General features: G+C 42.7%; 1 protein-coding gene across 2 annotated transcripts in view; it reads left to right on the forward strand.

Annotated features, from left to right (window-relative positions):
* Gpd2 (glycerol-3-phosphate dehydrogenase 2) overlaps window positions 1–26033 on the forward strand; it is a 123914-nt gene that overhangs the window by 91126 nt on the left and 6755 nt on the right. For both annotated transcript variants that reach the window (XM_032903314.1, XM_032903313.1), the window contains exons 7-13: window positions 5819–5983; window positions 7119–7263; window positions 12154–12347; window positions 20883–21017; window positions 21179–21354; window positions 21928–22059; window positions 22799–22957. In XM_032903314.1, coding sequence (XP_032759205.1) covers window positions 5819–5983; window positions 7119–7263; window positions 12154–12347; window positions 20883–21017; window positions 21179–21354; window positions 21928–22059; window positions 22799–22957 — 1106 coding nt within the window. The remainder of the gene's footprint in view (window positions 1–5818; window positions 5984–7118; window positions 7264–12153; window positions 12348–20882; window positions 21018–21178; window positions 21355–21927; window positions 22060–22798; window positions 22958–26033) is intronic.

Raw genomic sequence — 26033 nt, forward strand, 5'->3', positions numbered from 1 at the left:
GCATTTTAAATGAAGTTTCATTTTTGTTACTCTAGTTAGATTCCTAAGTGTCTGAGAAGTAGAAAACTCACTCCTCATTAGATTCATTTAAAACTTTTTTTCAAGAAAGGGAAAGTCCTCGGGGTATAGAAACTTTGTTTCCGTATGTCATGTTAAGGCATCTGACAATGTTTCCTTTATATGAGGCCAAGGACCACAGATCCACCCTGATTGCTAATTATTCAGATTGTAAATAGCTTGTTCGAGAACTTAGGGTAAGACAAAAGAAACACGAAGGAACAAAAGGCCTAGGATAATGAAAAAGAAACCGTGAAGAGAAAGGCCAGGCAGAATTGTGATGCGGGTCACATCCTGTGCCTGCATTTAATTGTACCTTTGTATTAAATAATAAAAATGATTACATGTTCAGTGCTAACAGGTGTCCCTTCTTGAGAACTATAGTATGGATAAGTGACAGCAAATTACTCCAATTCATCAACTTAGAATATTATGCCTTTGATTGTCTCTACACTATATTCTATATTCTATAAAAGACTTTTTTTCTGGAAAAATGTACATCAACCCAGGACAATTTTTTTTTTTAAAACTTAATTCTTGGTACCTTGTATAAAGTATAGATGAATAGATGATGACTCCTTTGTGGTCTCAGTAAAAGGAAAGTCATTTTGTAGGCACTACCTGATATATTAGAGTCATTCTGATACTGGATCTGTATTTCTGGTACTTCTATATAAGCTTTAGCCATCACTGCAAGTTAGCTGTTATGAGCCATCATAAGTAGGCTTCCTTGATTGCTTTTTAGAAGAAAGATTTACTTATTTCATGTTTCAGGGTTTGTCTGCATGTATGTGTATCATATGGGTGCAATGTCTGTGGAGGCCAAAAGAGGGTGTAAGGCCCCATGGGACTGGAGTTACACATGGTCGTGAGCTTCCATATGGATTCTGGGAATTGACCCCAGGTCCTCTAAATGAGGACGTACTCTTAGCTACTGAGTCATCTCTCTGACCCTTCCTTAATTGTTTTAATCTTATTGCTCATGCAGTGGTGTTTGTCTGGGTGGCTCCTCTGTTCTTGTCTAGGGTAGGTTGGGTGACTCTCTGGCTATACTTTATTTGTGAGGTAGGTGCTGATTGAGTGATAGGCAGTGGCTATGGCCTGGGCTGAGATGACTGGAGCACATCACACCTTGCATCTTCCCCTGGGTCCTGCTTGTTAGCATTCTGTCTAAGTTCCACCACCACAGTTACCTGGCAACAGCTAGACATACCTGACACTATAAAAGGGGCTGCTTGCCCTCTCTTCATTCTCTTGCCCCTCTTTGTCTCCTCTCTCCTCTCTCCACATGTTCATGGCCTGTCTCTATTATTCTATTTCTCTCTCTGTCTGTCTGTCTGTCTGTCTGTCTGTCTGTCTCTCTCTCTCTCTCTCTCTGCCCCCTTTTAAAAACTTTTTTCTTTCTTTCTTTTTTTTTTCAGAGCTGGGGACCGAACCCAGGGCCTTGAGCTTGATAGGCAAGCTCTACCACTGAGCTAAATCCCCAACCCCTAATGTGTAGCCCTTTAAGCTGGCCTCCTGCCCCTGCTGATCCTCCTTCAGCTGAAATCCTACCAGTGCAGCTGCAACTCCCACCAACAATGGAGGAGTGTTCCCTTTCTCCACACCTGCCTGAGTTTTTCACACACTCTTAACTCCCCCATCCCCATGCCTATTCTATACTATGCTGTCATGTGGCTGGTCCCTCAGGAAGAAGGGTGTCTCAGCGTAAGCAGTTTTAAGGCACCCCCTTTCCCACACCTCACCACACTTCCATTAGAACATGACTCAATATCTTTATCTTTTACAAACACAACACTGCTCACCTGAAATGGCCTTTTCATATCATTGGCAGAGAGGAGGAACACAGGCTCTATAATACTGCTTTGAGTTTGAAGTTCTGAACCAATTGAGGAAGTTTTAGCCCCTGATGGTGTCCAGAATAAGAGTGAGAAGGAGCATTGTAGACTTAGGACAAAAGTCATGAACAGGAATGGGATGAGGTGAGACAATGTACTAGATTTACAGTTGCACAAGTGAAATATAATTAAAAGTTCTAATCCACAGGGAAAGGATAATTTTTGTTTTTATTTGGTTGGTTTGTTTGCTTGCTTGTTTTTCTGATTTCCTTGCTGAAGCATCTTTTGTGAGTGTTAAAGGATCATGCTTTGATGCCTGGTTTTTATTGTCCATTTATGCAAAGTAGGAGAAGCAACACCAGCTGGGTAATTTCAGTTGAAGTACCCAACCCTCTCTCTCTCTCTCTCACACACACACACACACACACACACACACACACACACACACCCACACACACCCACACACCCTACAAGCTGGGTAATTTCAGAAGTACTCAGCCTTTCTATAAAGGACACTTTGTATGCACACAAACACACACGCACGCACTGCCTTAGCCACATTCTTCCAGTCAGGTGAGTGATGCCCTCACACACAGCACAGAGATCTCCACCCCAGCATCACTGCTGTGTGTCCTGCCCATTCCCTCCACGGTTCCTGACCCAACCAGTCCTGACATCATGCGCACTTTCGGTGAGCGCTTTTGGAAATTGTGTGCTGTGAGAATTCTCTGAGAAGTGGTTCTCATTTCCACTTTCCCCTTTCAACTGTGCTCGTCACACGTATTTGAAGCAGAAGTTAAGAATCTCCACACTCTCACGTACACACACCTATTTGGCTCAGTTTTCTGTACTCTTCCCTTCAGAAAGGGAAGTTTTAAATGTAATGGCTACATTAAATGAGCTTGACTTTTGTAGATTAGCCCAACTGGAAAGAGGAAGCTGCTAGGGAGGTCACTGTGACACCAGAAGCCTGAGACAATGAAGCATTCTGTGAGGATTTTTTTTGCTGGAAATGGGACTAAAGCTTCAGGCGAAGATATTCTTTCTGGCAGGCATCCGATCCCCTCTGCTCATCAAAACGATTCTATCAGACTTGGGTCAGGGCATAGGAGGATGGGAGGGCATCCTCTTAATTGCAAATTGGCTGTTTGGTGATGAAAAAGTGGCTGGTGCTATTTTTAATAAATCATTGTTCTTCAAAGTTCGCCTTTCTGTACTAGTAGGTAGATGGAAGATAGCATGCCAGTCTGTGCATGGGTCTTTACATAGCCAAAGACCATTTAAAGGTGTCCTGCCCTAAAGGACTGCAGGGAATCGTCACAGCCTCACAGCCTCTTACCAGCTCCTTAACTACCTTTTTACTTTTCATATTTGGTTATGCTTCATATTCTTTGTACATCAAATGTTCCCCCCACTCCTCCCCGGATAACTTAGATGCCAGACTTACTCTGAGAATAGTATTTGTGAAGAGTCCTGCGTAAGGCCTGTCTCCTAGACGGCACACCCTAAAATGTATATGTCCACATGTGCAAGATCTCTCATTCTTCTTGGTCAAGGCCGTTGAGAGTTAAGATGAATCTATACCTCAGCAATCATGTTCTTCCTTCTTGGCTGGTACATCTCATACTCTGTGTTTGGGCAGTCCTCCCCTCTTCTGTGGTTCTGTCCTGCAGTTGTAAGCTCAGGGTGTGCATGCATGTAAGAGTTCAAGTGCAAATGAGAACAGAGCAAGAGACAGATCTGTGCTCTTGCTCTCTGGGCCCTTGCGTGGACGCCAAGGTAATGTGACGAGTGAGATGGAGATGTTTCGTGGTTCTGAGGAAATGGGTTGGAGATGAGCAGAACAATTGGATGGGCATTTCAGGCTATCCTCTGCTGGCAGCATTGTCGAAGTCCTCTTTATCTAGGAATAAAATTACAAGACACATAGAGATGCTTTCAAAATGTCAGGAAACAGAGTGGGACCATTTAGATGAAAACGTATCCCACCTCAGGAAGTGCTCCCTGCAGGCATCTGTGTCCCAGGGCAAGGGGCAAGTTGAAGTGAATAGAGGTGGAGTTTTGCTCCGAATACAGGGGGATGGTGGCGAAGGAGATGCTTGGAATTTCTGGGAGGAGACAGGAACCTCTGGGCTCAGAGAGAAGTTAAGTTCCTTGCTTTTCAGCCCTCAGGAGCTATGAGACAACTGTGTGCTTCTCCACAGAGCAGGGACTACATGTGGGGCACTCCTTAGGTCTATCAGTCAGTCAATCAGTCAGTCAGTCAATCTGTCTGTCTGTCTATTTATTTATACAGCCTCTATGTAGCCCTGGCTGTCCTGGAACTCACTGTGTAGACCAGGCTATCCTCAAAAGCCACAGAGATCCACCTGCCTCTACTGCCTGCTTAAGTTCTTGGATTCAAGGTGTGTGCCACCAACATTCTTGTCATCTCTTTACCCCAGAGAAAAAGCGACACACCGTTTCATTTCTTGGGCTGTGCCACGTGTTCTGGTTTTAAAGAACTTACACTAAGGAAAGCCGGCTCCTGGGACTGGGCTGTTTTAAGCCACTTTAGGGTCATGCTGAGTCGAATCTGCTCCCGCTTCACCACTGCTTTTGTCATTGTTCCTTCTTGTATTTTGTATTCTTGAATTTTCCGATACAGCATTTTAAGGGAAGCAAATAGTGCCACACTGGATGAAGCCACTCCAGAACGATAAACATTTCGCGAACTTCAGCCTTTAATAGTCGTTCCCCCCTTGTAGTGAGTGTTTGGACTCAGGAAGGGAGCTTCTTCCAGGCTGGCCTTCTTCAGGCAGTTTTCAAATAAGATGTTTGTGGGGAGGGGCCGCAGGATCTCCAGTCATCGATTCTCTCTTTATAACTTTGCCCTTTTCCCTGGAACATATGACTCGTTCAGGGCTCCCAGACTGAATCACAAGGAAGAAACTTTACATAAACCATTTATACTACGAGTTTGGTATGCTGGTAGCATCAATCAACAACAATATCCATTAGATTCATCCCTGTATCAGTAGTATCTTGATAGAACCGATCCCGATGTGTGGGAATTTGAACTCTGCTTCAATACATCTAGCCCTGGATAATTAATTATTCAGGGCACAGAGAACCGGGACCTGCAATGTAGAGTAATTCTCCCTGGTCAGCGTTAACTGTGCTGGCAATAATAAATAGGAAAAGTCTCCAGTGATGCCAGTATTTTAAAGTGATTAATCATCGCTTCCCCCTTCTCCTCCCCCTTAGTTTTCTTTAACTAGGATTTTTCAGCAATAAATCTCTAACAACACAGGTAGGGATTGTTCTGTAATTAAATTTTGCCTTGCTTAATTTCTTACCTTTTATGTGCTATTAAAAAACGTTACATTTTTAAGGAGCCCCAATCAAAATTCAAACCAAGAGAAATCCTTTTATGGAATGCTGAGGTTCTCTGTGGAAGAGGAAAAGTCTTGATTTTTTAATATGAGATAGGCACGCACTCATAAAAATGGTTCATCAATGCCAGTTAGAGTGTCAGATATTCCAAGGCTTTGAATTGCCTTGCTTCCATGTTTATGGTTTTTTTTTTTTCTTCTGTATTAGAAAAAAAAATCTGACGTACATGCATTCCCACACAAAGAGAATAATTACTTATTTGAGAAATAAGTTTAAAAAACTTTGGGATATTTGATGTTGGCTCTGCAGGAAAGGAATAATTCCATTGTTTTTCCCTCATGCAAAATGGCGCTTCCTGAAGAAGCAGGTAAATGTCGCCCGAGGATGACCACATACTTCCAGATGGTACCCCATAGAGCTGCCCAGCCATCACCTAGATCCCAGGTGACAGGGACAGATGTGACATATTTGCTGTGACACACTTCTGTACCACCGTGCGTGGCTCGAGGTGACTCCTGTCCCTCCCTTCATGCTTCTCTCTGCTTCAGGACAGCACAATGACGCACGGATGAACCTCGCCATCGCCCTCACCGCTGCCAGGTACGGGGCTGCCACGGCCAATTACATGGAGGTGGTGAGCTTGCTCAAGAAGACAGACCCCGAAACTGGGAAAGAGCTCGTGAGTGGTGCCCGGTGCAAGGACATGCTCACAGGTATGCCGGGGTCCATGAGGGAGGCATTTCCTAGCATTTTCTGTGCTAGTATAATGACCGAATGAGGATTTGTCTGTCACTTTTCTTTCAGTGAAAGGCAGACTTCAGTCATCTTAATTATATTCCTTACTGTCAACAATGCCTGGTTTAACATGAAAATGTTCCCTTGTGGGACTTGCCAATTTTCCCCCTTTGTGTTAAATAGTAACACTAATGATAAGAATAATAATAAATGTCCACAGAACTCTCGCAGCTGCGAATGCCTTTCATTCCCCTCACAGAAACATGTGATTAATAAAATTAAATCAGTGTGCCAAGTCTCCAAGCATCACTTAGGTGACACAGGCAGAGCTTTTGAGCCAGTCACCTAGAACTCAATAAGATTTCCATTCTTGGCACAGCCCCATGTCTAGGTAGGCACTTGCAAAATTGTATCCTTTCTTGAACAAAAGCAACACTGGCCAAATATATTTCCTCACTGTTAGGCAGTTAAACATTTGGGTATTTTTTTTTTTTAGTTGAAAAAATATCCAATTTATGTAATGGTGTGTGTGTGTGTGTGTGTGTGTGTGTGTGTGTGTGTGTGTGTGTGTGTTTACATGTGTACACAGGTGTACTCACATGTACATACCATAGCTTGAATGTGGAAGTCGGAGGGCATTGGGGAGTCAATTCTTTTTTTTTTTTCCTTTCACCCTGTAGACTCTCAGGATCAAACTCAGGTTTTCAGACTTGATGTCAAATACCCAGCTCTTTTCTTTTTCATCTCCTCCTCCTCCCTCCCTCCCTCCCTCTCCCTCTCCTCTCAGGGCCTTTTTTGAATATTAGGCAGGAGTTTGTATCCCCAGTGGAGCAGGCCCCCAGCGTCCTGATCATAGCTCGTTTTAAACAGACTGAGAACCACAATGAAAACGTGCTTTGCTGCTTTCCCTTTTAGTTTGGGCCTATTTTGGGTAAATTTACTCAGAAGCGAGCCTTTCCTTTGGCTCTCCACTTACTCTGGCTGCTCCTGTCACGTAGTGCAGAATGTACTCTATATACTTCACCATAGGTTAAGTTAATAGATGAACTACTAATCAGTCCCGGTGAGCGGAGAACAAACCGAGTCTGTAATCGATGCTGCTCTTCTTCACAGGGCATGAGTTTAACGTGAGAGCCAAATGCGTTATCAATGCCACCGGCCCTTTCACAGACTCCGTGCGCAAAATGGATGATGAAGATGTTGTTCCCATCTGCCAGCCCAGTGCGGGGGTCCACATTGTGATGCCCGGGTACTACAGGTAATGGCACCCTGTTCTGACACCCGTCTCCTGAGAAACTGGCTCCCAGGAGATTACATACCGAATGTCTTCTAAGACAGGGACACTTTCTCACTAGCTTTCATTGTACATAGAGTGTATCACTCCCATGTCTCCTGGCTTTCTCTCTCTTTTTTTCCTCCTCCCCATTATCCTAGTCCCCTTTGGGTTCTTCTTCCAGGTTGTATATACATATGTGATTTTAGGGATCTACATGAAAAAAAAATGTAGGAAACACAAATGAGAGAAAACACATCATTTGTCCTCCCCAGACTGGTGTAATTGGAGTCATCTGATTCCTTCTAGTCACATCCTTCTTCCTGTGACAGCCTGACTTCATTCTTCATCCTCCTTTCTATTACGTGCATATACCACTTTTCCTGTACCCATTCCTTGGTTGTCGGGCCACTGGGGTTTGTTTTGTAACTGAACTGTTGAGAGTAATGTGGCAGTGACATTGTTACATGGGTGTTGGTCACATGTTGGCTTCACATCATTTGGTACATTCCCAGGCAAGGCACAGTTAGGTCATATGGTTGATCTGTTTCTGTTTTCAGTTCCTCCCACCCCCTCAGAAGCTCTATGCTGACTTCCATAGTGGCTGGACTCGTTCTTACTGTTGCAAGCAATGGATAGGGGATCCCTTTGGTCCATATCCTTGCCAGACTTATTGTTATTTGCTTTTTTAATAAATGCCATTCTTGATGATTAGTGAGAGCAAATACTTTTTCATACATTTATTGGCTATTTTTGTTTCATCTTTTGAGAACTTTGTTTCACTGGCCTATTCAACTTATCGATTGGCTTGCTTGACTTAAAGAATTTCATTACATCTTTTTATTTGTGCGCACATGTGTGCACTTGTGTGGGTATTCACACATAGATGTGATTGTGCGCAGATGTGCACAGATAGAGGTGTACTCATGGACATGTGTGCATATATGCTCACCACAGCATGTGTCACAGAACAGTTTGTGTGAGCCGGCTCTTTCCTTCTATGTGGGTTCAGGTGTTTGAACTCAGGTCACCAGGCTTGGTAGCTGACGCCTGCCCCAGGTTTGTTTCTTTTAATTCTTTGTTTACCTGAGGGATGGATACTTTGCCATGCATATAACTAACAAGAACTTTCTTCCAGCCTGCAGATGCTCTTCACTTGATTAACTGTCTCCTTTGCCATACGGTGTTCAGTTTCAGGAAATCTCATTTGTCCCTTGTTGGCATTCTTTATCGAGCCACTGGAGTCCTCTTCAGAATGTCCTTGGAGTCTATATCACCCTAGTACATAACTTTATAAAGTTTGGCAGGGATCTGTTTTGACACAGGGTCCCGTCCACATTGGTGTCGAATTCCTGCCTAGTCTCTGGATTCGACTTCCTAATAATGGGGATCGCAGCCATCAGTCACCACAGGCAGCTTTGTCTCTTTTCTTAGCTGCTGTATCCTTACGTCTGAGTAGCGTAGAGATTGGATGATTTTAGTAGCTATAGTGTTGTTGGAGCTTAGGCTAATACATAGAGGGAAGCTTACGTGCCCTCCTTCTTGTTGTATCGTTTGCACAAGTGTGTTTATGGATTAGTAAAGTTTGACATAATCCTAACATTCCACATATGGAGTCGTGAGTTATGGTAACAGCTTTTAGGTGTGTGCTTTTTTGGGGAGAGGTAGGGGTGGTTAGTATTATTTCTTAGAGATTTATTTATTTATTTTATCTGTGGCACACACATGTCTACAGCCCATGGAGTCCAAAGAAGGTTGGTATCCCTGGTCTTGGAGTTAGTGGATGCAGGACACTATGTGGGTGCTAGGGATCAAACCTGGGTCCTCTTGAACAGCCACTGCTTTTTAACTACCGAGTCATCTCCCTGCCCCCAGTATTTTAACTTTTATTATTTTCAGTCATATATACATGTCTGTGCATAGGCATGTGCATATGACTGCAGGTGCCTGAAGAGGATAGAGGAAATTTGGAACCCCTGGACGTGGCATGTTATTGTGAGGCACCCAACAAAGGTGCTTAGAACAGAGCCTTGTTGGTTTGGAAGAGCAGTTAGTACTCATAACCACTGAGCCCCCTCTCCAGCCCCGGGAGAATGATTTTAACTTCAGAAAACCATTTTCGTAAATCTGCTCTTAAAAACCCAATCTGGAATTTTCCTCAGATTTGTGGTTTCTTCCAAAAGCAGAACCGGCCACCCACTGACTGCCCTACACAAATGTAATCACCTCTTCCTTCTAGCCTGCTTTTTACTACTGACAAGAGGTCAATTTTTTTTTTTTTCCGGTAATGTGTGTACATACTGTTAGCTCTAACACTGATTGCTAAGTGGTTAACAATAAATTGATTTCAGTTTAACTAAGGGTTCTTCAGGAAAGCAATGGTCTGCATGAGAAAAATGTTCATTACCTTTAATCCTAGACACACACATAAATTAGCCCGCTTCCCCTGCTGATGCCAAATGAATCATAGAGACTGAAAAGAGCTATGCACCTCTCCCATTGTACTGACTGTCACCAGAGCTGACTCTTTAGGGTGACCTTGCAGAACTAATCCTTCATAAGAAAACAAACTTTTCCTCGAGGGAGACTATGAATGAGGTAATTTAGAACTGAGGAAAGATACTTCCAAGTGGATTCTTAAAATTTTATACCGTTTGTTAGAAGCTCTGCTTTCCCTCCGTGCTTGTTAATTTTATGCTTGACACATATGTCTTTACTTAGGCAGCCGGTTCTCTCCAGGTTCCAGGTACACGTCAGCTGGTAACTGTCACCTTCACCCTTTAAATGGCTTTTATTGCAGTGGAAGTTTCTGAGGGTCTCAGTAGTTGTGCTTTTCTAACTATACTTCCTACGTCACCAAATAGTAGAATCTTAGGCTTAAGTTTAAAATGTGTATTATTTGAGACCTGTCCATGAGGCCGTTGTGTTTAAACGATGTCAGCATGATATTTCTCTCAAGTTTCTCAAATGTTTTGTTCCAACAAAAAAGCCATTTAGCAAACCGAAGCTAGGACTTCGAATGTGTTAGTGTCCAACCTAAAGTGACTGATGGCTTAATCTATGGTGTATCAATTTGGAGCCCTCTTTCCTATTCCCAAAGTTTTTAAGACTTGAGATTAGGAATTGTGGGTCTAATGGCAAAATAAGATGTAATGCTTTTTAGAAATAAAAAAATATTGGATACTTTTTAGTGAGGAAGAGTGAAATTCACTTCCCCTCTGGGTCCCTGGATGGTCATGAGAACCTCAGGGAGAGGCTAGATACTGAGTGAAGGATGCTCTTTCCCTGGGCTCTTGGGGTTTAGAACACGTGCTATGTGGGGCTGGCAGCTTTGCAGAGAAAGACTGGTCCTCCTAGTAGTTGACATAAAGAAGAGGAATTAAAGAAGTTTATGGAAGATTTCTATTTTGTATAAAGTATTTTTTGCTTTGCTTTGAAACAGTCATTGCCTTCTTATTCTTACCCATTTGAATAAATCTTTATTAAATATTTTAAGTGTTTAATGCTTTAAGGGTATAGTAAATATAAGAAATCTACTGCATGTTTTTTATATTTGCATAAAGGAGATTTCTTGAAAATTGCTTAAACTACATGTGATTGTTTCCTGTCTAAGGAATGCCATTGTTGAACATACCTTAGCACTAGCTCTCTGTGAGAACTCAATAAGTGTGACGGGTATTTAAAGATTTCTATTATTCTATTTGACTATGACACTTTTGGATTTTTCCCACTTTTTTTTAAAACAACTTCAGCTACCCTTGAAAGTGTAATAAGTACGCTCAAACAATAGTGGTTAGTCGGTCATCCATGGGCTTTGTTTTTAACTTAAGGTGTTTATCTTTGTCTGCACGCATGTTTATTTACCTTGAGCATGCCTGGTACCCAAGGAGGTCAAAAGAGGGCATCCTATCCCCAAGAGTTACAGATGCTTATAAGCTGCCACATGTGCGCTAGAAATTGAACCAAACCTTTGTAGGCTGGAAGAGAGGCTAGTGCTCTTGACCACTGAGCCATGTCTCCAGCACATCTACCGGTTTTTATTAATGCTTGTTTACAGTTGTAAGTAAGTGCATCTATGATTTTGCTTTTAAATTGTGTGGTATGTGTTAATGAAAATTCTTGGCTAAGGTTTTGAAAGATTTTGGTTTTTGGTTTTTTTTTTTCTGGAATCTATGTGAGGGGTTGGTCTTTCATTTTAATTATTGACACAATACATCACTGTATTTGAATGATTCTCATTGCTAACCTGTTCCTCTCCATTTGGCCCATCCAGTGGCCTTGTTACTTAGCAAATATAAAAACCATACAAAGACTGAGCTGTTTTCTTCTCCATGCACTTTCTGATGCTCCTGTCACTTTGAAGTAAAGTAAGAAATCTCATAGGTGACAAAGTAACACAGGTTCATTACTCATCACAGAATGAAGGAGTTGGTGATTCCATTTCAGTTTTGAGAAAGTTGACCTTCGCTTTCTCATGTACTTCTCAGATTTTCTACTGTGGGAGGTGCAAAATGTCAGATGTCCCAGGAAAATACATTTCATTGACTCCAAGAAAGGTTGAAGAGTTATCGTTAATTGGCCATAATAGAAGAAATTATAGGCATTTATTCCACTGACATTATCTAATGTGAATGGTCCAAAGTATAAAAACCAAAACAACTGAGAGACAACCAATTAACCATGCATTGTTAGATGGGGAGGATTACAAGATAACATTATCACATTTGCTTAGCTCCTTATTTTTTTAACCTTTTTTTAATTTTAGGAATTTCCATGGGTTAGGATGGAAAAACAAAGTAGTAGTTCATGTCTTTCTTGTTTTGCTTATTTGAGCATGAGCGCCAAACAGAACAAAGTCGTTTCTTTCTACTGTAGCCCCGAGAACATGGGACTTCTTGATCCTGCAACCAGTGATGGCAGAGTTATTTTCTTCTTGCCTTGGGAGAAGATGACAATTGCGGGTACCACCGATTCGCCAACGGACGTCACGCACCATCCTATTCCTTCGGAAGACGACATTAACTTCATCTTAAATGAAGTGCGGAACTACCTGAGTTGTGACGTTGAAGGTACAGTGAATATTCCTGGGACATTTCCTCCTCCTTTGATACCTACCAGACTTTTTCAGAAACTTGCTGGGCCTTTCTGGCCTCCAGCCAGAAACATAACCACACCTTGCATACTATAACCCTTATCTTTTTCCTCCCCCAGCCCCCATGCCCCATTCTGCTGTGGCGAATCTAGATCCTTACGAATTCCAGGAAGTGTTCCCTCTCTTAGCTAATTAATACCTTCTCCTGACTACCAAACTTTTCCTTTTTAGGTTGGGTGAGTGAATGGGTGGGAGAGAAGACAGGGCTGCATGTATTCCAGGATGTCCTTGAACTCTATGTGGTTTATGGTGACCTTGAATTTATGATCCTCCTGCTTTTTACCTCCGGAGGAGTGCTTGTATTATAGATGTGTGTCATCTCCCTGTCTCAGTTTACCAAGTGCTGGAATAACAGGCCTGTACTACAGATAGTAGTCTTCTTTTCAGTTTAAGTGGGTGCTTTTACTTGGATATCATGGTATTTGTTCTCGCCAAGTTGCCTAGTGGACTTTCTTATGCAAAATAGTCACAACTTTCCTAGCGTTACCATTCTGGTTCCCAGCATCAATTGTTACCCCGTCTTCCAAGCTAGAATTTGTTCTTTCTTCTGTTTTCCTTACCTAGTGTCTTAGTCAGGGTTTCTACTGCGGTGATAAAACACCATGGCCAAAACAGCTAGGGAGGAGAGCATTTATTCGGCTTACATATACTGTCCATTGAGGGAAATCAAGCAAGAACTCAAGCTGAATGGGACCTGGAGGGAGGAGCTAATGCGGAGGCCAAGGAGGGCTGCTGCTTCCAGTCTTGCTCAACCGGCTTTCTTATAGAACTCGGGACCAGCAGCCCAGAGTGGCACCACCGACAATGGGCTAGACTCCCCCACATAATTCACTAATTAATCCCTATAAACCTGCCTATCATCCAGTCTTAGGGAGACATTTTCTTATTTGCGGTTTCCTCCTCATATGACTATAGCTTGTTGACGTAAAGCTAGCCCGCACACCTGAAACACCATGCACACCTTTTCCATTTTTATCTCTCTGAGTTCAGCATGCACTCCATGGCCGGTCTTGAAGTACGAGCTTGTTGACCCACTGGATTGTTCACACTTAGGTTGTTTTCTTGCAATACCCTTGCCAACCCTCTTCTACTCTTTTTCTTTTTCCCCCTCCCTATCTTGTTTGGTTTCTCCTTAAGACACGAGCAGAAGACGTCCCACTTTCTCACTGAATTATGTTGGAGTGGCACACTGTTTATGGTAGAGCTTGGCCTTCAGAACGAGAATTACTTTGGGCCTTCTTTGAATGAGTCTTTCCGTTTTCCTTTCTTCTTTTCTCATGGTTGTACAAATGATCTACATGACATCCGCTATGTAGTTCAACGTGATAACGCTGATAACTACATAGGCACTGGCTGCAGAGAAGCTCTCATGAGACCCGCTCACTCATTTGCTGAATTACTTTTGCCATCTTTCTATGATAAAAGAGACAGGTTTAACGGTTTTGAGAACAGTTCATCTGTTTGTATGATCAGTCGTAATGTTGTCTTCTGTTGAGGAAAGGCAGACACTGTCTTCTTCCGGATGCAGCTCACTAGCATTTACAAATCCCTTTTCCCTAGACAGGGTTTCCATTGTGTGATCGTGTATTTCCCAACAAAACAAAGAGCTTTAGAAAATGGCTCACATCACTGTCTTAGTTTGATTGGTCAGTATGGTATATTATTAGTTACTTCTAATTTAAAGAACTAGGTATAAGTCTACTCTGAATGGAACCTCTTTGGGTATCTGCAACAGTAGCATACACTTATTCAATAAATAATAATTTTCACCTTCACCGTGTATGTTCAACACATAGCACCTGGAGGCAGGCATGCTTTGTTTAACATCTCTATTTAAGTATCTTAAACTTCCTTGTGATTAAACTTGATATTTTACTTGGTACGTCTAGAGATTGAGATGGAGCTTGGGTATCTGGATATGATTGTATTTCAGTATGATAATGATTTCTGTTCGCCTTTGTATAACGTTTGCCAAGAAAAGGGTTACAGATGTGCTATAAGAGTGTGGGAACAAAGCATAGAATGAATTCAGGAGTAGAGAGCTCTTCCTTATGATCACTTCCTTAGACCTTCCCATGTAAATTCAGTTAGGACAGGAATCCTGACTGCTTACTGTGCTGAGAGACTGGGTGCCTTGCAGGCAGCTGTGTGTCCTAGAAAGCCACTGTGTCCAGGATGAATGGGAAAATCTGCCACTGAAAGGGGATTTGACATCTAACAGAGGTGGTGGCACTTTTACTCTGCCTATAAATGGATGTGGCCATTCCTGCTTGGTCTCCAGAGTCCCCTCCAGATCCCTTATCCTTTGGTTATCAGACAAATGGAGAAACTGGCAGAGTGCTTCTCAATTCTAAAGTTTATGAAAGTGGTTGAACATTACTGATCCAGTTCTTCTCTTAGTTGCGTGGGGGCCATCTTGAGACTATGTCCGTTAGGTATAGTATCAGGAGGTAGCAGCTTTGTCAGCCGTGTTCATCTTTACTTGCTCCGATGTATACTTTAGAATTTTAATTAAGAACAGTTCCTATTTTCTTTGCATTCTCATTTCTAATTGACTAGACTCCCCTTGTTTGAGGAGTTGCACTTAGTCTTGATATAGGGAAGCAGTTAGTGGACGCTCACTGTATCTTACAGTATAGTTGTAGGTTTTCTCTAGTTTTGGTGGAGTCCAATCCTAGTGGAAGTGTGAGAGAAACAAAGCTTTGTCACCCTCCAGAATCTTTTTTTTTTTAAATGTCCACCTCTTTGTGCTTTCACAGCTCTACACAGTGCTGTATGTGCTGGACACACTGTTAGGTAAACATGTCAATCTTTCCTTCTGAGGAAATGTCTACACTCTTTCTAAGAGCAATACAATTGCTGTAGTAGTTGAGGTGGAGGGACAGTGACATTGTTTTTTGATCACAGCTCAGTAGTCTTGGGTCCGTGATGAGTCTTAAGTGACTCTGATACAACCATCTAAGTACTGTGTAGTACTTTGGTTAGTAATTCTGAATTACAGGGTGTGATACAGGGATCAGTACAGAGTGGATTAAGTCTTTATTTCAAGAAACGAACCTTGAAGTGAATCTTTCAAGGTCATATAGGTGTTGTTTGTCTGCATTGTGTGTGTGTGTGTGTGTGTGTGTGTGTGTGTGTGTGTGTGTGTGTGTAAGACAGAGGACCACTTGATTAAGCTGTCTCTCTGTCTCCCCTTATGTGGGTTTTAGGGATCCAAGGAGAATTCCCTGGCTTGCAAAGCAGTCGCCTTTGCCTTGAGCCATCTTGCTAGCCCAGAGCTGCAGATTCAAAGTGCTTCGCATTCACTGAGGCCGATCTAAGCATATGGAAAGGCCTTATTAAGTGGATAAGTAAGTTCTGACAACGCTTTCTGAGTCTCCTCAGATGGCTCTATCCTTAAGAGAGAGAGAGGGAAAGGAGAGTGTCAGATCCCAACACTCCTGCCGCTCTGAGCAGCTGCTGCACTTCTGCAGGAAGCCTGGGAACACTACTGAAAAGCACGCTGCCTGTTGGGAATCAGCCCATGTCTTCTTTTACAGTTTAGACATCTTTCCATTCACTGGCTGGACTTTCTAGATTACTTGTTTGTTCTTCGCTCAAATGGGGTAATTGATAGCTCTGCAGTTCGGGTTGAGTTAGGAGGAAAAATGATCTTTTGAAACACGTATCATTAAGTTACTGTGCAGAGGTTAATCAGAGGGATGCGGTGTTGGGGACCGAGCTATGGCTGCAGCGGATTAAGGGAGACAGAAGATTTGCTGGGTGCTTCATCCAGGCCCACAGTGTTCTGGGGGTGCTTCTCCATGCAGCCTCTGCACTTGCACATGGGCTTGCACATGTGCAATTAGTAGTGTTTATAGATTGCCTGTTATTCAATTAACAGCCGAGCTGGCCATATCAACTCGCTGCAGCCCTGCCTTTTCGCTGCCAGAGATTGTACTCGGGTTATCAACTTACACAGGCTTGGCTCTCTTCCAGCTGTTTAATTAGAGCGTCAAGCGCCTTGCTTTTTCTAGTTTCATTAGTTTATAAATGTAATATGGTATCTTATTTCTGTGATTAACACTTCATTCCAGCAGGTTAAACACGCCGGTAGAGAAGTATTGATTTCTGACACTGTTTCCCTGTATCCATTTAGATATTTTTTTTTTCTCATGGCTCTTTTCAGGATTTTTTTGAAAGTGGCAAGCGTGAGGACTAACACCCCCTTCTCCAAATGCACACCTAAATAACTAACGCCAAACGGAATCACACATTTAGGCTTAATTGTCACTTCCTGTGGCCTTCACTTTCTATTAATCTTAAAACAAACACTCGTCTTTGCCAAGGATTTGTGAGGGAAAGTATTAATTATAATATAAAACAATCTCATGACTTTTTTTTCCCCAAGGAGCTATGAAAAGTTCTGCTCACCTTGATAATTTCTTACTCTTCATATCTTAGAGTAAACTGAACGAGTGGATTATTGAAGACACAATAGAAATGAGTTTGATAGGGTCTCACTGTTCGAGAACTAGTTACCCTGCAAGACTCATTGTAGACCAGGCTGATCTCCAATTCAGCGTCCTGGCTGCTTCTGTCTCCTGAGTGCTAGGCTTAAAAGGGTATGCTACTGCTGCCATTATTAATTTATTTATTCTTTTAGTCAGGATTTCATTTTGTAGCCCAGGCTAATCTTGAACTCAAGGTATTTCTCCTGTCTTCAGCCTCCCAAGTACAGGGATTCCGTGCTTGAGACACAAACCACTCTGGGCTCAGAGAACTCTTCAGTATCCCAGTATAACTTTTAACTCTGTGCTGCCTTTTCCCTGGTATACAATTTAAAATATTGAGAGATCTAAAATCTCCACTGATAAAGACCAGTAACAGGGCAAGAAAGAGATGGCAAAGTAAAGGAATCTTTACTTTCTTTGTTGTGCTTTCCACCAATGGCACTTTCCATTCCTCTAACTCTGGACAGTTAGAAGCGTTCTTGTTCACTACCTACTGTGGGCTGCGAAGGTGTCTGAGAGGACCCGTGTCAGCACAGTAATTTGAGAGGAAGAATATTTAGTTGAGTAGACATAGTTTTCATTTCTCGATTTCATGAGGTCAGTAAGAAAGGGGGATTGTTTGGAATGGAAAATAAGGACCACGAGGTTTGTAGCATTAGATATGAAAGCACATTTTTAGGAGCAAAGCAAGCCAGTCAAATGTCAGTGGGAGACTGCATCTTAGAAAGGAGGGCAAGGTGGACTTGATGTGAATAGCCATCTTGATCTACCGGGATCAGCCTGCCTGTGTTCTAGGGAGCCTTTAGATACCTGTGTGCTAGCTATTCAAACGAAGTCCAGTTTTCCTTCCTCCGTATCTCCTGAATCCCATTTCCAGGCCTTAGCTGCTGCTGATATTGGCTAGTGAATTTGGCCATGCTAATAGCAGACTTGCCCCCACACTGCAAAAACAGGCTGTAGACTGTCCTGCTCCTCATAGTCCTAGATCATTGAAATATTGTACAGAAGGAAATACTTGGTTTAATGGAGTCATTGCATTTGAGGGAGGTTACAACTCGCTGTCATATAAAGCAAGAATTCCAGATGTAAGAAGGCCAAAAAGGTGGTTAGTTGAGTAGTTGAGCAATGATTTATTTTTAGTAGATGTTATACTTCTTTGCTCTACCACCTCACCATCCTCGGACTGTTTGCCTTGTGGCTACAGCATGGCTGCAAGCACTTACTGAGAACGAGAAGACAAGATGGCGATTCGTTACTCTGACCGTCCATCTCCTTTGAATCTGCTTCTTGAGTGAACTTTAACTGGGGTTCGCTTCACAAGTGTGCGAGGGTTCCATGTTGGTTAACTGATCATCAAGAGAGAGTTCTATCAGCTTCACTGTGCTATTGCTTTTCCTTGAATGTTAGAACTGATGTTTCTGTGTATTTGTTCTGTGCTCCCTGGACAGGACATAGCTGTAGCCTTGAGCTTGAGCTGATACTGAGGAGTTTGTGTGTGTAGTGAAAGGGGGGGGGGGTCGGGGGAGGGGGTGGGGAGATGGAATTTTCTGACCCTACTCTGGATTAGTAATGAGAAAGTCCTGTAGACCATGTCAAATACCTCATATTTTAAATAAAAATTTATTCTTTTTTTTTAAAAAAAGACTTATTTATTTTTATTTTATATGCATTGATGTTTTGCCTGCATGTATGTCAGAGGGTGTCAGGACCTCTGGAACTGGTGTTACAGACAGATGTGAACCATCATATGGGCGCAGGGCCTCTGGAAGAGCATCCAATGCTCTTGAGCACTAAACCCATCTTTCCTGCCTGATTTTATTATTCTTAAAATGTATTCTTTTCTGAATAGTTAATTCTAATATCCATGTGATAAAATTTTGGTTTTGTGTTTAATCTACATTAACTCCTTTTTAAAAACTTCAATTGTGTTTCTCGAGGATTTTTATCCCCGAGTCTAATAGGTGCACCATTCCCACCAGCACTCCCTACAGTTGCCTCCACACACCTCACCCACTCCCTCTCAAATTGGTAACAGCATCGTGATACGAATTTCAAGCTAAAATCCAAATGCTGAGATATTACGTATTAAGGACTTTCCTGGCTGTGAACTCTTTCTTCCTGATGGCAACCAGTCCCAGGAGTAAGGGTGGAGACAAGATAAATCTGTTCCCTGTCGAACGAACTTTGTGAACGAACTCCTTGAGCGCCTCAGGTCGGCCCTCTGTTTCCAACAGTACAAACCTCGGATGTGTGCTGTTTTATGTCCACTAGAGTGAAAAGGGTGAAGCCTTGGTCAGATATTGGCTTTCATATGCTTCACATTTATTCTGGAAACTCCAATTTTTCCTAAACTACTTCAGACATTAGTCATGGAGCTTCAAGGGTTTAAACCAAATTCCTGATCAGTGTGGCTACGAAAGTAATTTCACAGACACGGGAGGAACTGTTCACTGACCACGGTGACGTAGAAGGTGGCTTGATTGCTTTATTTTTAACTCTGAGGGCTGTGTAAATACTAATGAAAAATATAGTAATTTCCTAGTTAGGAATTTTATAAAGATTAAAGCACTATTGATGTTGAAAGGTGTTTTTTTTTAAAGAAGTGTAGAGCTTTGTGAAGCAGGGCTACCCCTAGGCCACAGAAATCTCAAGGTCGTACTTATTTAAGAGATTAATCTGCAAGCACCAGAGGGCTAGAGCTGGGAGTGTGTGTCTTGGGGAAGAGGCCAAGCATAAGGTCTCCTATGGCCTCTAGTTGACCAGACCATGCAGCTGTAAGACTGAAGCCATCTGCTTCCTCCGCAGCTCTTTATGTCCTTGCTGCGTCCCTGATGCATTATAACTGTTGGATGTGGATCCCCTCTTTCAGACTATAGTCATTTTAAGACTGGCCATTAATCACCTACATTAAAATATGCTAGATTTATTTTGGTTGAATTAATCTACCAGAAAGCTAATTTTATTTTGAGATAGGATCTATGTAGCTGCCATGGGCCTGAACTTAATATAATATGTGTTAGTGTAGGCTGGCCTCTAGCTCGTGGTAATCCTCTTGTCTCAGCTTCCTGAGCAAGGATTACATGTGTTCCTTCTGTCCTTGTGGACACCATTGAACTGTATCCCTCACCCACTGGTAGATCAGTAACAAGTGCTTTTCAGCGGGTATCTGATCTCTTGTTATCAGTATTAGTATTTTGCTAGAGATAAAGACTAATTTTATATTATCTTGTTATTGAGAGAACGTTCATACTCTGCAATGCAAGTATCATGTGGCTACTAGGGGGAGCTGATATGCCCATCTCTGGGTCAGTTATGGAAGTTAGGGATGGAAAAAAAAAACCAAACAAACAGAGAGTGGAAGTTGTCAGCAGATGAGGAACACCTCAGTTTGAGGAGGAAAGTCAAAACGAACCAAGCTTGACTCTGAGAAAAGGACATTTGCTGGGACAAGTTAGTTACTCATGATAGCTGGTCATGGAGAAAATTCCCCAATACTTTGAGGGTTCTGTGAGGGGAAATGAGAGGACTTGGGACTAGCAGCCATCGGGGACTTGCAGTTGTCATTCACAGAGCTGGGCCTGCTGCAGCTTATCAGGGGTGAGTGGATTGTAGAGAGAGCACATCTGGCCACAAGGTTCTTTGTCATTCTTGAGTAGAGAGTCAGGTTTCTTCTAGAATGAAACGTAAAAAAAATCCGTAATTGTTTTATTTCTCTCTTGATGCTAATCCTTTCCCCCATTAGGCTCATCGACAAGCTTCTGTGGCTTCCTCTTTGAAACCTTTGCCCATGACCTTTAGGTTCTTTCCTCCCTCAAGCAGACTCTCTTCTTGTCACAGAATTCCCACCCTCAAAGTTGTTTCACTTCAGGCTAATTTTTTTGATCTCACCTGTGCCTCTCAACTTCCGAATTCTTTCTTGTACATTCCTCTTTCATTAAAACGTTTCCGATTTCTGCCAGTGAGAAGAGGGGATGTCCTGGCAGCATGGAGTGGCATTCGCCCGCTCGTTACCGATCCCAAGTCTGCAAACACTCAGTCCATCTCTCGAAATCATGTTGTGGAAGTCAGCGACAGTGGCCTCATCACAATAGCAGGTATGGGGGAACTGACTCATGTTTGGACTGTTTTTTTCCACTCTAATGAACAAGTGTTTTGTCCTATTTTTTACTAAGAGGCCACTTTTGTATTATTGGTAAATGGTCAATTATAATAAAATTCAGAATGCCAACTTGTCAGCTTACTGATTTCTTTGTAGGTGGGAAGTGGACCACATATCGCTCCATGGCAGAAGATACTGTGAACAAAGCTGTCCAGCTTCACAACTTGAATGCAGGACCCAGTAGGACCGTTGGGCTCTTCCTTCAAGGAGGCCAAGACTGGAGCCCCACACTCTACATCAGGCTTGTCCAGGACTATGGGCTTGAGAGTGAGGTTTGTGGACATTGCCAGACTCACAACCTTGAGAGGTTGTCGACATCTCAGTCAGTAGCCATGGTGTGGCCTCCCTGACTTACAATGTCCTTTTTCTGGACTTACTGCAACAAAACAAAACAACAACAACAAAAAACCCCAAACCCCACAAAACCAGAAAAGATGATCCAACTTTATTGTAGTTGTCTAAAAATTTAGTGATGCACATTCAGTTTCCCTTTTGAAATCTCCAACTTACTCAGTTTGCTTCTAGTATACAAAATTTCCCCAGCCTCTTTGCATCTTGAGTGCAAAGAGAGGGTGTTCTCCAGGAGTGACATCAAGAAGAAAATGAAGCTGAGACTCCATCCGTCAGTCACTGATCTGGTGCTCCACGGATGCTGAGTCAGTGCTGGCCTAAGCATTCAAAACCCAAGTGGTTTCCTCCCACAGAGCCTGGACCTAATACTCCCTGAGAGCTATTCGTCACAGGCTGTAGGAAAACTGACAGCGCTAGAGTGCACTGTTGCTTTCTTCTGTACCTAAAAGGACCGACCCCCAGAGTGCCTCCCTAATGCAGTTTCATTTCTGTAGGTTGCACAACACCTGGCCAAAACCTATGGTGACAAGGCTTTCGACGTGGCCAAAATGGCAAGCGTGACTGGAAAACGGTGGCCTGTTGTTGGAGTGCGTCTTGTGTCAGAATTTCCGTACATCGAAGCAGAGGTAGGTGGGGGCCAAGGGACTTCCTGTGCGCGGCGCTCTGCCTCTCATCATCGATTCATTCCACCTTTAACGGTTACGTACGGTTACGTTTCAAAGCGCACACGTCTGCCAACGTCTGCTGTAAGGCTTCCGGCTTTCCCTAAGGCTCAACTCTGAGGTGATGTCGCTAGTGGTAATAGCACGAGTGTGAGCTCCAGAGTCCGTTCACAGAGCATCTCGAGTCTCAAAGTTCCATGTCTCCCAGAATTTGTAGTTCATATCACTCCTGTCTAGCTTGCTTCCGTGCCCTCCAGCTGTGATCATTTCCCAGAGACTTTTCTGACTCTCAGTTTGCTCTCTGGTACTATGAAACCAGAGACCAGACCATGCAGGGGCTTCATTGTACCTTCAATCTTTAGTGTCCACTAAGCCACACTTGTTGGTCTCTAAGGCAGAAAACCTCAGAGTTGAAACCACAGCTTTTCTGTCCTAGTGCTTTGCTATTCTGCCGTGTAAATTCCGTGTCCATTAACGTTTGTTTCACTCCTGTGGATGGTGAGAGGCGATGTCTCTATCTTCTATTTAGAAAAACGGCATTCATGCGTGCATATCCTGCCTGTGGCAGGCAGATGGGGGTCAGATGGAGAGCCAAAGAGGCTACAGAAAAACCCCACCTTTTCTCAAAGCTTTTTTTTAAATGTTAAAATTTATTATTTTTAATGGAAAGATTCAAAGAAGCATTTTCTTCTCTTTATTGTAGGTGAAATATGGGATTAAGGAGTACGCATGCACGGCAGTTGACATGATTTCACGTCGCACCCGCCTGGCCTTTCTCAATGTTCAGGCTGCAGAGGAAGCCCTGCCCAAGATTGTTGATATAATGGGAAGAGAATTGAACTGGAGTGAATTGAGGAAACAGGTATCCTACAAAAGCCTTTCCAACTACCTTTCTGTTGATAAACATGTACCAGCTTGGGCTGCAAAGGCTCCAATAACTTGCGGTGATGGTTTTAGGTTTCCTGCTAACTTCCAATATTTTTAGGTCATAAGAAAAGTGGAGAGAGATTCTTATGCCAAAATTTCATTGTTATATAAATCTAGAAGACGCTTTTAAATTTCTGATCATAATTCCTGGGAAGGAAAGATAAAAAAGACCGTTGGGTGCAGCCTTTTCTAGGTCTCATTGAAAATGCTCTTAATTTCTACTCTTCATAATCCTTTGATTAAAAATAGTAGTTTCAACACCTGACCCGCAACGGCTTATTACTCGAATTACTTAATATTTTAAAAGACGAGAGACCTTTGCAATATAAAAAAAATCAAAGTGTCATTTGATATTTTATATTACTAAATAAAAAAAATAATTTGCTAGGTAGTGGTGGTACACACCTTAAATCCTAATACTCAGGAGGCAGAGGCAGGTGGATCTCTTGAGTTCAAGGCCAGCCTGCTCTTCAGAGTTGAGTTTCAGGACAGCCAGGGCTCCACATAACGCCTGGCTTGAACTACTGTTTTGCATTCTGAAGGAATATTCCTTTTGAGTCACTTCGTAGCTTTGTCAAGTACTGCCCTCCACCACGTCATAAGAGCTTGCTGCCCTCAACTTTAGCGTCATGTTTGTGTATTCACTCAAACCCCAGCCAAAGCCTCTCAGAGTCTCACCGTGGTCATCCACATCAGGATGGAGTGTCACCCTTTCTTATCACGACCATTGTTGTTACCTTGGGGTAGGCTCCTGGTGTGTCTACTGTACCACTGCACTGGCTTTTCTCCAAGTAAGCCAGTGTTCCCTTCCTTGTTCAACTTTGGGGGATACTATGAGAGCATAATGCAGACCGTCACTGGATATGTCCAGAGGCCTTCACTGAATGTACATTTTAAAAGTCGCTTTTGAGACATTATCTTAGGTACACTCATGATGGGGGGTGAGCGGGGCTGAATTTTGGTAGGTGAGGAAAGTGGCGCTGGAATTAGTCTAGGAACACTTCAAAGTATAGAGACTGGAGTGATAGGCCAGGCTGTAGAAGGAATAGAAAGGGGTAGCTGCTTAATTAAGCTGGGGGAGTTGTAATAAGACCAAGAGGGCACTGTGACTCAGAGTCTAACAGTATATCAGGGCGACAGAAACAGAAACCCTGTCAGTGTGGTGCAAGCATTTAATTCTCAACTCCATTCTTCACTGGCTAACATGAAGTCCAAGGTCAAGGTACCATCTGTTCTAAACCTCTTTTTATGGTTCATGGTCAGAAAGGCTCCTTGGCATATTCGTGTGTGTGTGTGTGTGTGTGTGTGTGTGTGTGTGTGTGTATGTGTGTGTGTGTATGTGTAGTAAATGAGTATTATTGAGTGTTTTGTCATGGACTGCAGATGTCAGGGCACGTAGCCTAACCTTCAAGTGTTCATATTATGGTGTAGATTCTTAAAGATGGAATTCCTGGGAAATAATGGGTGAAAGGGGCATTTTAGAGGCTTAACGTTATTACATTCTTCAAGGGCACCTTGGTCCTGTTTTTAAAACTCTGCTCTAGAGGTTCTAATGTCACTTATTCTTCAGTGAGCTGTGGGAATCCGCGCTCAGTGCTCTCTGTCCTCATTGTGCGTGTGTGCAGAGTATCCCTGTCTTTGGACTGTTGATAAAAAGAGTCTCTGTGGATAGCCCAGGCTGGCCCGGAGCTAAGGACTCTGAGAGCTGGATTATAGGTGTGTACTGGTGCCCAGCTGTGAAGAGAATGGCCTTCACCCAAATTTCATAGTTGAGGAAACAGACCCAGTTTCTAGCAGTAAATTGGGGAGCTGCACCTATAATCTGTCCATTGATCCCCTCTTGCTGCCTCTGTACTGGCTTATAATTCTTCCAGTTCTTGAGTTTTAACTCTTCATGAAGACAGCACAAGAATGGGCACCATTTTTTTTTCCTGTGTAGAAGAACCAGTGCATGTTCTTATAAACCATCGTTGGAATGACCAGATAGGAACGTACTTGTGCTAGGAGGTAGGAAGTAGGAGAAAATTCTAAAAACCACTTGTGCTTAACACTTCTGGTAAAGGGAGATTTAACTTTATTTCATTTAAATTTATTTTTATGAGTAGACAAACGTTCTTAGAAAACCTCCATAAATTAAGAAAACTAAACAGCCAAAGGAATTACTCAGCTTTGGAGGCACAGGAGCTCAATGAGGACAGGGGACGATCTGGAGAGTACAAAAGAGAAGGAAAAAAAGAGCGAAAAGGTTAGAAAGTTGTACTTCTGAGAAAAGGTTAAAAGCATTGGGATTATTTAACCTGAGAAAGCGAAAGAGGAGCAGGGTGATTAATAACTCTGCATAGATGAATTGTGTTGTTTCCACGGTCAATACCCAATGAGTGACCCGTATACTGAGCATGCTACCAAACAAGGTAGGGAATAATAAACAGCTCAGAGTTCCACGGACCTTCCACTCTGCGTGCATACAACACGCGCACATGTCAGAAATGCATGTGCGTCTTCAAAGTTTACAGATATATTTAGAGAGGTGGTTTGCTGAGACGGAAAGTCAACTGATGGAGAAAAATAAAGTCTTCAGACCGGCGCTGGGTGGTAGAGTTGGGGAATGACTGAGGAACAGGAAAGAACATGAAGGGAAGTGACATTGCCAAACACTGTACACCTGGGTGTGAATTAATGTGTGTGAGAAGATGACAAACAGGAGGGCTTTGTGTGAGATAAATAAGGGAAGCTTTAATTTTAGTTCAGATGATTTGAAACCTTTGAAATGCTATGTGTATTGTCAGTTCCAACGGAGAAATTTCCTTGGAGACCTCAGAGGAAACTTGCTTTTTAGGACAGCCGAACAGGAAAGGGCACAGGCGTCACTCACAACATATTTAGGGAGATGCTGTCCAGAAGAGAGACAGGGAGATTTTGTAATTTTCATACACGGTACATTTTTAATTTTCATCTTGAGTCCTTAAATTTCAAATTTAAACAGACAGAAGACACAGATAGGAAGCAACTTC

This window comes from Rattus rattus, chromosome 5, assembly GCF_011064425.1.
Source record: "Rattus rattus isolate New Zealand chromosome 5, Rrattus_CSIRO_v1, whole genome shotgun sequence".
NCBI classification, from domain to species: Eukaryota; Metazoa; Chordata; class Mammalia; order Rodentia; family Muridae; genus Rattus; species Rattus rattus.